Source organism: Lemur catta, chromosome 19 (genome assembly GCF_020740605.2).
Source record: "Lemur catta isolate mLemCat1 chromosome 19, mLemCat1.pri, whole genome shotgun sequence".
In the NCBI taxonomy this organism is placed as follows: domain Eukaryota; kingdom Metazoa; phylum Chordata; class Mammalia; order Primates; family Lemuridae; genus Lemur; species Lemur catta.
Window position 1 is genome coordinate 18,046,920 of NC_059146.1, and position 10,793 is coordinate 18,057,712.

General features: G+C 56.8%; 1 protein-coding gene across 3 annotated transcripts; it reads right to left on the reverse strand.

Moving 5' to 3' along the window:
- Positions 1-3,442: 3,442 nt before the first annotated feature.
- ZNF324B (zinc finger protein 324B) lies at positions 3,443-10,178 on the reverse strand. 3 transcript variants are annotated; one of them, XM_045532912.1, is made up of 4 exons: positions 9,754-10,178; positions 8,125-8,251; positions 7,608-7,724; positions 3,443-6,756 (listed from the first exon to the last, which is right to left on the reverse strand). In XM_045532912.1, the coding sequence occupies exons 2-4, from the start codon at positions 8,243-8,245 to the stop codon at positions 5,282-5,284; spliced, it is 1,713 nt and encodes a 570-aa protein (XP_045388868.1). In that variant the 5' UTR covers positions 8,246-8,251; positions 9,754-10,178; the 3' UTR covers positions 3,443-5,281. The 3 variants fall into 3 exon arrangements, with proteins under 3 accessions (XP_045388868.1, XP_045388870.1, XP_045388869.1); XM_045532914.1 differs by lacking the exon at positions 9,754-10,178 and adding an exon at positions 9,265-9,322; XM_045532913.1 differs by lacking the exon at positions 9,754-10,178 and having other exon boundaries at positions 8,125-8,879.
- Positions 10,179-10,793: the final 615 nt, after the last annotated feature.

Sequence of the window (10,793 nt, forward strand, 5' to 3'; positions counted from 1 at the left end):
AGAGCCGGCGCCCCGCCCCGGCCCCTCCCCCAGCGCGATCTTTATAGCCACCCAGCCGTTCCCTGTGGAACCCCTAGAGCGCATCCCTCCGCCCCCAGCCGTTGCCATGACGTCCGCGGGAGCGTCACCCTGCCCTCCCCCGGCGCGGGAAGTGGCGGCGCCGTGTCCCCTAGTGTCGTGTTGTTCCTCTGGCACTCGCTTCCAGGTGGTCTACGGAGAACGCGTCGTGTGGTGCGGAAGGGCAGCATGAACCTGGGCTTTCTCTGCCACCTCTGGGGACTTCTCCCGCGAGGAGGGTGCTGGCGTTCTTCATTCGACCTCCGTTAGGCGCCTCGCAGACATGCCGGACAACAGGGACTCTGGGGGGGAACCCATTTATCGATGAGCTTAACTGTCTCATGGCTATACCCTCGGTCTCTGACATGTCTTCACGTACCAATCCTGCAATGTGAGGGGTGGAGGTTTATGTCCAGGCTATGGACGAGCTCAACCATTTGTTTACCTTTTATTTGCTTTGAGGACCAGAACTAGGCAGGGCGACCTTTACTTATTTAGCTTCTCTCAATAGGCTGATGTTATTGCTTTCAAATCTGACCGTGGGGTGGGGTCAGTGAGCTTCCACACATCAAGTGGCTGAACCATGACTTAATCCTAAATTGCATCTGCCTGTCTGGTTTGATCTCTTCTGCTACCTGGGAATCCCTGGCTGCCTGCTCTGGATGAACAGCAGTGGTCTTAAACAAGCACTGGAAGCTCTGAGCATGTGCGTGGGTGGGGCTTGCCAACTCTGAGTTTCCCTGTGGCTTCATCAAGTTGTGCTGTTTTGGGAGCAGTTGGGTCTTTTCTCTGGAACTGTGCAGGTTTTCCAGAAACAACTCTTTCACCCTCCACCAGGTGGGGAAAGCACTGGGGCTTTAAGGGCTTCTCAAGTAGGTGTCCTCCCCTGGCAGCTTTGTCACAGAGCTCCTCTCCCTGGGCTGCTGGTTCCCTGCCTTCTAGAGTTCTGCCAGTAAGTCTGATGGGACCTCTCTCCACTTCCCCTACTGCTGAAATATTTGACATTCCATAATTAGTGACTGCTCCCCATCCACTTCTAGCTTCAGAATGCCATTGCTGGTGAGTGCTTTCACCATTCTCATTCTTGTGGGTTTATGTGTTTTTAACACATTAACTGCCACACTAGAAAAAAATTTTCCTTGGGCCCATGGTGTTTTATAATGAAAATAGAATAAAAAGTTCAAAAACAAAATGATCCTAATTTAATGAAAAATGTAATATTGTATTGTTTTCTTTGCATGATATGCAATGCAATCCAAGTTTTAAGAATTAAATTGTCAATATTTATTGTAACAATAAGAACATTAACAAAGTAAAGGGACATGTGAGTTATATATGCTTCACAAGGCCCAAGGCTCAAAGCTAGCATGAGTTAAATACAACTCACATGGCAATTAACGTGTTGAGCAGTGCCCTCTGTGGTTTTGGTGGATTTCTTAGGCAGGTGAGATGTATGTGTTCTGTCTGACCTTTTGACCTAGAAGCCCAGGAGTACTTTTACTGTCACCACCTGTTCAGGGTTAAGAGCAGCAAGGGAGGTGCCTTTCCTCCTGAGTCACATGGACTCCCCTGAAGAGTCCTTTGGAAGGCAGGATGAGGGGTTCTTCTGCATTTCACAGTTCTTCAGACTTAGAAGGGGAGAGAATGAATGGTTCGGGAGCTCAGGTCGTGCTGAGCAGAGAACCAGCCCTTGCAGGGTCTTGGGGAGCTGGGCCATGCATAAACCCCTCTTTGCAGAAACTTGAGGGTTTGAGGAGCAGTAAAGTGCTCCAGCCCTGAAGGCATGTGATTGGGAACCCTGTTTGTGTATGGGGGGGGTGGCTGCAAAGTTTTGAAGACCATGGGATGGAGCACTACTATGCTGCAGCCAACTTTGCAGGGTCACCACACATGTCTACACACCTTTTCTCAGCAGCAGAAAGCACACAGCCCTGCCTTGGTTTCCCCAGAAGCCACACTTCTATGACTCATATCCCAGTAGAACTGCTGCTGGGGGACAGCCCCACCATGCCCACTTCACCCAGGTCTCTGGCTATCCGCCCCCCCTCCACCTCTAGCCACAAGGAGGGTATAGACATCCCAGTCCTTCACTGGGCCCCATGCAGGCTCAATCTCTACCCTGTGGCTTCTTTTTGTTTTTGGAGACAGAATCTATTGCCCAGGCTAGAGTGAGTGCCGTGGTGTCAGCCTAGCTCACAGCAACCTCAAACTCCTGGGCTCAAGCAATCCTTCTGCCTCAGCCTCCCAAGTAGCTGGGATTACAGGCATGTGCCACCATGCCTGGCTAATTTTTTCTATATATATATTTTTTAACTGTCCATATAATTTCTTTCTATTTTTAGTGGAGACGGGGGTCTCGCTCTTCCTCAGGCTGGTCTTGAACTCCTGACCTTGAGCAATCCTTCTGCCTCGGCCTCCCAGAGTGCTAGGATTACAGGCGTGAGGCACCGCACCCGCCTTTTTTTTTTTTTTCTTTTTTTTTGAGAAAGAGTCTCACTCTGTTGCCCGGGCTAGAGTGCCATGGCGTCAGCCTAGCTCACAGCAACCTCCAACTCCTGGGCTCAAGCGATCCTCCTGCCTCAGCCTCCTGAGTAGCTGGGACTACAGGTATGCACCACCATGCCCGGCTAATTTTTTCTATATATTTTTAGTTGTCCGGTTAATTTTTTTCTATTTTTTGGTAGAGACGGGGTCTCGCTCTTGCTCAGGCTGGTCTCGAACTCCTGACCTCGAACGATCCTACTGCCTCAGTCTCCCAGAGTGTTAGGATTACAGGTGTGAGCCACTGCACCTGGCCTACCCTGTGGCTTCTTGAGGGGACCCAGGTTGAGGCCAAGTCCCTGAAATTCTGTGACAATGATACCTAATGGCATGGCTACATATGTTCAATATCATCTGCATTATATTAGGGTGAAATGGTGTCAAGTTGTAACCGTCCACACAATGTTTAAAAAGAGGCTGAGAATGGTGGCTTACTCCTTCAATCCTAACACTTCGGGAGGCCAAGGCAGCAGGATTACCTTGGCCAGGAGTTTAAGACCAGCCTGAACAACATAGTAAGATCTCACCTTTCCAAGAAAATAAAAAAATTAGCTGGGTGCGGTGGCACATGCCTGTAGTCCCACATACTCAGGAGGCTGAGGCAGGAGGATCACTTGAGTACAGGAGTTTGAGGTTGCTGTGAGGTATGATGACACCAGCGTACTATAGCCCTGGCAACAGAGCAAGAGCCTATCTAAAAAAGAAAAAGGAAAAGAAGCTTTTGATAATTAGGGAGCCTCTTTCAACTCTTATTAATACCCAAAGCATGCCCTGGAATCAGGAGAGAAGGATGAGATGGTGGAGGTCCACAATGCTGTGCAGGTAACTACATGTCTATTCCAAGTTGTAAATGCTAATTTTTTTACTAGTAAAAAGACCATGAATTTCCTAGGAGGTAAGGCTCCCCACGTAGGGAAGAGGTCTGGTCTACTGAAACCCACAGGAAGCAAACTGGGATAAGGCCCACCCCCCCCATTCCACCCTTCTGTCCATACCATCTGGGGGCATTACAAGGGTGGTGGTTGGATCTCAGGAAGGCATCACACAAGGCGTTAGGTCAGTGGTCCCCAACCTTCTTGGCATCTGGGACAGATTTCATAGAAATCCGTCCACAGATGGGACAGAGGAGTCCCAAGTTGACACAAGCACACCACATTCTGCAGTCAAACCTCTCCGCCAATGACAATCTGCACTTGCAGCCGCTCCCCAGTGCCAGCACCACCACCCCAGCTCCACCCCAGATCATCAGGCACCAGACTCTCACAGGAGCTCGCAAGCTAGATGCCTCACATGGATGTAGTCCACAGTAGGATTTGCGCTCCTATGACAATCCAATGCTGCTGCTAATGATCTCACAGGAGGCAGAGTACATGCAGTGATGCCAGCCATGGGGAGCAACTGCAAACACAGATGAAGCCTCACTCGCCCGCCACCCATCTCCCACCACACACCCTAGCTCCCAACAGGCCACAGACTGGCACTGGTCCAAAGCCCAGGGGTTGAGGATCACAACTTTAGGTAATGGCAAGCCCTTCCTATTCAGCTGTCTGTCCACCCTGCAATTGAGGAGGGAGAATGAGGGCACTTGGCCACCAAGCTCAGCAAAATGAGCAGCCTTCTTTTCTCCTCTGAAGTCATTACTGTCACTCAGATGTAAAAGTTCCTTATAATGTCAAAATTGGTAACAAGGGTCAGTGGCAGGACTTGGCCCATGCTGAGGCTTGCAGAAGAACGTGCACAAGCACCACTGGAGAACCATCATCTAGGATCTGTGTTTCCAAAGCTGAGAGTCACATCTTCCTCTGAAGGCTTCCACAGCCCAAGTTGGCTATGTGTGGGGAGCCAGGCCAGGCCCTCACACCTGGAAGACTAGAGCACAGCCCAGGATGTGACGCTTGGCCAGTCCACCCGAGATTGAATCCTGGCTCTATTGTCTGCCATGGACAATTCTCTTCCCCTCTGTGTGCCTCAGTTTCCTCATCTTCCAAGTAGGGATGCCAGCCACAGAAGCCACCTCACAGGGCTATAGGAGAAACTTCCCAGCACTTACAGCAGGAGCTTGCAGCAAACACATCCTGGCCTTATTAGGAGTTTGAGAGTGTCTGCCAACAATGATGCTCAGTGGACCCAGATCTTTTTTCTGTATCCCAGAGGAGGAAGCTAAAACTGAGAGCCCAGCCATTTGTCCAAGGCCACAAACCTGACCCCACTGCCCTATAGCCTCCTGTCTGCTGGGCTGGCCCCAGGAATCCTTGGATCAACTGAGGCCTGGAGGGAATATCCCCAGTATCTGTCCTGTGGCCAGTTTGTGTGGTAACATCAGAAGTTTCTCTGGCCCTCCCTGCACCCCATACCCATATTTCCCCTCCTCACCTTAGCAGCCACTGCCATAACACATGTGAAGTGTCAACACTGTGCAGGGCTGCTTTTGTCTGTCTCCAACTGGCTCTGACTAGAGTCTTGGCCCACCAGAGTCCCAGCTGCTATGTCCTAACCCTGATCTTTCTGCTGTGTGACCTCTCTGGGGATGGAGGTGTGAGCTGGGGCTTAAGTGGCAAATCCTGTCACCACGTGCAAGTGGAACCATAGCCAAAGGATCTCCCTCCTCTCTGACTCAAATGCACAGGGCTTCCCCCGACTGTGGATTTGCAGACTACATAGGCTCTGTAGCTGAGGTAGAGATTCACAGAAGGCCGGGGAAGGGCGGGGTTGTGGCCTCAGGCCTCGGCTGGCTTCGAGATTGCTGCTGGGCCCTAATCGGGAGTGAGCTCTGCTTCCCTCCTCGGTGCACCTTTCGATGATGCCCACGATGGACGCCCGGTCTGGGGGCGCAGGCTGGCCCTAGCCTGCCAGATTTCTCCCCGGTGTGGATCCTCTGGTGGTGCAAGAGGGCCGGGCGCTCCCGGAAGGCGCGGCCACACTGTGCACACACAAAAGGCTTCTCGCCAGTGTGGATGCGCCGGTGGCTCAGCAACACAGCACCCTTAGCGAAGGCCTTGCCGCAGTCTGTGCAGCGGAAGGGCCGCTCGCCAGTGTGCAGCAGCTGGTGCTGTGTGAGGTTGGAGCTGCGGCTAAAGGTGCGGCCGCACTGAGCGCAGGAAAAGGGCTTCTCCCCAGTGTGCACCCGCTGGTGCAAAAACAGCGAGGAGCCCTGGCTGAACGTAGCTCCGCAAAGTACGCAGGCGAAGGGCTTCTCCCCCGTGTGCGTGCGCTCGTGCTGGATCAGGTGCGAGTTGCGGCAGAAGCGGCGGCCGCACTGCCCACAGGCATAGGGCCGCCCGCCCGCGTGGATCTTGCGGTGCTGGCTGAGGTTGGAGCCGTGGCTGAAAGCCTTGCCACACTCGCCGCAGCGGAAGGACTTCTCGGCCGTGTGGATGCGCTGGTGCCGCACTAGCGAGGAGCTGTGCCGGAAGGCCTTCCCGCACGCCGTGCACGCGTAGGGCGTCTCGCCACTGTGGATGCGCTGGTGCTGCGTCAGATGCGACGTCTGGCTGAAGGCCTTGCCGCACTGGGCGCACTCGTAGGGCCGCTCCCCGGTGTGGGTGCGCAGGTGCTTGAGGAGGTCTGAGCTCTTCACGAACACTTTGCTGCACGCCCTGCATTCGAAGGCCTTCTCTCCCGGGAGGCCAGGGCCAGCGTGGAGAGCCTCGCCCAGTTCCTCCCAGGTTCTGGGCTCCCGGTCGCTGGGGAGTCTCTGAGGCTCGTGCCAAGCCACGCTCATTCCGTGTTCCTGCCTAGTGCTAACAGACCCCACGTCAGGGACGCTGCGGAAGGCTCTCCCAGGGGCGTTGCCCGCGTATGGCTTCTGCCGCTTGGGCACCGTGGGCTGCATCCCTGGCTGAGGGCGGCCTGTGCGCGTGTTTTCCATGGACCCGCCGCCCTCGAGAGGCCTCAACGGGGACGTCAGTCGCAGGCTAACGCTGGCCTGGCCGGTGCCCGAGCCGAGCAAGAGCCTCTCCCAGTAGATCATCGACACCCCCGTGGGTTTTCGCTCCTGTGATGGGGACGCACCCCATTGTCCCTCCAGGCCTTTTGCACTGTGGCAGGCGCCAACAACAGGTACGACCCTAGTAGGCATTGCAGGGGGGCTATCCGGTAAGGCCTCAGGCGATGCTGCTTCTCCAGAAACATCTCTGTCGTCTGCCAAACACCAGGAGCCTGAAGGCAGAGAAACGGTGGTTACCTGGGAAATCCTGACCAGGAGGTGACCAAGGCAGGCTGAGTGGCAGGCAAGAGGGGCCCCTTGGGTTGGGAGTAGAAGCTCAGGGGAAAAGGAGAGGCCGGGGGCTCTCCCACCGTGCGGGAGGTGGTGTGAGACTTGGGAAAGCATCTGCCCTGCCAGGTGTGGCGCGCACTGTCTCAGGGGCTCCCACCATCTAGGCACCAGCCCAGGGACACTCACAGCTGGGGGTGGGGAAAACTGAGCAGCTGCCGTATGCCACCCAGGGCTCTGCGCTGGCTGCGCCTCCCCTTCCCAGGGCTCACTCCCTTCTCCCCAGCGCTCCTCTCTCAGGTACTCACTCCCCAGCCTGCTTTTGCTCCTTGCGCTGACCTCCATCTAACGCTGTAGACTTCACTCACGATTCCTGCTTACCGACTGCCTCTCCCTGGCCCACTTAGCCCCACAAGGGCAAGACCAGGAGTGTCCTGGCCGAGGCTGGGTCTACAGTACCTGGAATGGGCCTGCTCAGCACAAATGCTCAAGAAACACTTGAACACACACAGGTGAATGAAGAGAGGAAGCACTGACCCCACAGATGTGGCAGCTACATGTGGAGGGTTTGAGACCACACAGTCCAGATGAATGTAGGACTCTGGGCAGGTCTCACCAAGGCCTGGGGTGACCTTCTGTGTGAACCCAGCTGCTGTGCCCTTGAAGCTCCTCCTTCAAGGGCAGCTAAGGCTGCAGCCTCCAGGAGAGGAAGGTGTGTCTGGGGGGCCAGGGAGGGGGTCCAGAGGCTTGGTCCCAGGTTGGTCCCGAGTTCACCCCACCCTGAGCTCCCACTCACCAGGGTTGTGCCTCCTGTGGGTGTTCCTGGCCAGCGTCGAGTTCATCCCACTGGGAATCCAGGGCTCCTCGCCACGCTCAAGTTGGACGACCACACGAGGTCGGGAGGTGGAGAGCCCTTGGAGGAGGAGGAGCAGGTGAGAGGCCAGCCCCAGCTGAGGACCACCCACCTCCCAACAGAGGGCTGGAGTCAGGGCTTCATGGAAAAAGATGATGTCATCTGTGCAACCAGGAGAACCTGAAGATGGTATCATGGCAAGGGGCTGACAGGAACAGGTCAGGGGATCCCTGCAGCAGCAACTGTGTCCCCAGCACCAAAGGAAGGGGACTGAGCCTAGGCATGGAGAGGCCGCAGCCAGAGGGACACGGTGAGTGGTTGAGCCAACCAGATTGCATGTCTCTGGGGCCCAGGCCAGAAGGTATGGGCCTGCTCATCGGCAACCAGGGACATGAGGGTGTAGTCCTGGCAGCCCAGCGTGTCACCAGCTGTGCTTTCCACAGAGGACCCAGGGCCTTACCCAGTGAGGCCACAAGTGCGAAGTTTTCCAGCATCACATGGCAGTACAGAGCTCTCTGCGCTGTGTCCAGGAGCCCCCACTCCTCCTGAGAGAAGTACACGGCCACATCCTCGAAGGCCATCGGCCCCTACAACAGCAGGCAGGGGGAGATACACAAGGTCTAAGCCTTACTAAGGTATAGCTGTGTGACCCAGGACCAAGCTCCCCTCCGATGGCTACCTTCCCTGATGTCCCTTGGCCATTCATCCTCCTTCCCTGGGTTCTGCCCCAGGGCTGTCTTCAGATGGCACTTCCTTCACCTGTCTGGCCTTCCTCCCCTCCACCCTCCCTGTCAGGCTCACAGATGTCACCTTGGCCTCCCAGTGGCCACTCTACACAAGCAAGTCAGAGCAAACTCTGGGTCCTGGGCTGGCTGCCACACCAACGGCAGCCCCAGGTGTCCATTCATATCTCAGCATGAGCACTCATGACCCTCCCCAGACATGCTCTAGTGAGAAGCAACTGTCTTCAAGTCCCAGCTGTGGACCCCCAGGGCATGACTCTCCTGGGACACTCCTCCCTTGTGCTTGCCTGGCAGTTCCAGGCTGCTCCTCCAGCCTGAGGGACTGAATGATCGCTACCAGTTACCACAGGGCAGTGGCCCCAGGGCCTGGTGAACACGCAGGAGTCAATCCCTTCCTTCCTTCCCAGAAGCGCCCCCTCAATTTCTTTCCACCCGGCTGCCACCCTGCCCTCCCTCACCCCTGCCACATTCTTGCCCTGACAGCCCCAGGTACCCTTCTCACCTTCAAGCCCTCACTCCCCATCCCTGGCCCGGTCCATGACATCACCCCCTCCTCAGTCCAATTCCCAGGCACTGTTTGGCCCAGAACACCAACAACGTCAGGTCCAGTGACTTCACTCTGGGGCTTCCCAGACTCTTTATCATTCCCCTGAAAGAAAGCTGCTTTCCCTTCAAATTCTCCTTTCTGTCTACAGCAGCTCCAGTTTTCTAGGTGCTCAGGCTGAAGAACATGGGCCGGTTCTTCAGTCACAACACTCGCTCACACCCCACACCTGACGCATCAGCACGGGTAGCCGGAATTCTATCGCCTTCCCCCCACCTCTGCCCCATCTGGTCCAGGCGCCATCATCGCTCACCAGGACTGTGGCAGGAGGCTCTTCCCTTCACACCGACACCCCCACGCAGCAAATGGTGGCATGGATTTTTTTTAAATCCCAACTCAGAGGATGTTTAGATTCTGTTCAAAACCTTCCCTGGCTCTCGACGCCCTCGAGAAAGTGCCAATTCCTCAGCCTGCCATTTCAAGAACACACATCTCCTCTCCCCGAGCTCCACGTCCAGAAGGCTCATTGCAGAAGCACCTAGGCTCAGTCTCCCCTCTCAGCTTTTGTTCGTGCGGGACCCTCCCCTGGAACTTCCTTCACCACCTCACTCGCCTGGGTGCCAGAAGTCGGGATCACACACGTGCCCGCCTCTCTGACGTGGGCGCCGGGGCTGGGACCGAACCCCCTCTCTCCCCGCCCCAGGACAGCGAGAAAGGAAAACAACCCCAAAACAAGTCGTCCAGGTAGAGTCACTCCCGCAGTGCGGGTGAGGTCCACGCCAGGCGGGGTCCCTCGACTCACCGGCGCCCGGTCTGTCAGCACCTCCTCCGCCGCCGCCAACAGGACCTGCAGTTGGGAGGGCAGAGATGGTGGGCAGCCTGGGCACCGCCGATGCCTGCCCGCAGCCTCCTGCAGCCGGCTGCGGGCCTCAGTCTCCCGCACAGTCAAAGGCGGTGAACGACCGGGGAGTCGCGTCGGCGGCTGCCGCGGGGGCGGGAGAGCACGTGGCTCCGGCCGCGGCCCGACAGCCCCACAGGCCGCCCACGCTACACTCAGAGAAACCGAGGCTCGGGGGGCGGGGCCATCGGCCGGCGGTCACGACGCGTGCACAGGCGGGGGCACGAAGCGGCCCTTCGCTGGTACCTTCCTTGCCGGCCCCGCCTCAGGTCCCCAGAGCCTCCTGGACAACGGACCCCAACCCCGCCTGCCCCTGCCCGGACCGCCGGTGTGGCCTGACGCCCGGCCGTGAAGTGACAGTCTCACACGCCGGAAGTCCAGCCCCCCAGGCTCTCATTGGCCCAATGCGCGCTGCGTCGCTCGCGCGGGGCCTTCTGGGTGTTGTGGTTTCTCCGGCGTGTGGGCGGGTCCGTTACCGATCTCCATGGCAACGGCCTAGCATTGCCGGGACGGTCGTGGGAAATGGGTGTCCTGAGACTGCGCCGCGGATCCCGAGGGCCCCGACGCGTGGGAGGAGTTGCCCGGTGGTCGTCCCGCGTTCGGGCTTCCCTGCGTCTACTCAAACGGCCCCCGAGACTAAACCCCGGAGGTGCCTAAGCGGGAACTGAGGAGGTTCCAAAAGCGACCGAAGTCAGGCTCACAGAGCCGAAAAGCTTCAGGGAAGGGCGGGTGAAAGGGCGGAGGAGGTTCCGCCTGGAGCTCTGGCTTCACATCCCAGCTCCTCTTCTTACGCCCTGGGGCGGGGTTTGACCTCTCTGTGGGTCAGTGTCCTGTGGAAGTTTAAAATGAGTTTTGCGACCCCCTCCCCAAGAATTGCCAGTCCCATAGCCTACATGGTTCTCGAGTCTGAGGTTGTTCTTGGACAGTTGCCCAAACCATCCGTT

Bases quoted from the DNA above. Each gene is read 5' to 3' on its own strand.
- ZNF324B (XM_045532912.1), bottom strand. From the start codon at position 8,245: ATGGCCTTCGAGGATGTGGCCGTGTACTTCTCTCAGGAGGAGTGGGGG. The intron at 7,725-8,124 runs GTAAGGCCCTGG...TCCTCCTCCAAG, and splicing joins CGCACTTGTGGCCTCACTGG to GGCTCTCCACCTCCCGACCT. The intron at 6,757-7,607 runs GTGAGTGGGAGC...CTCTGCCTTCAG, and splicing joins CCACAGGAGGCACAACCCTG to GCTCCTGGTGTTTGGCAGAC.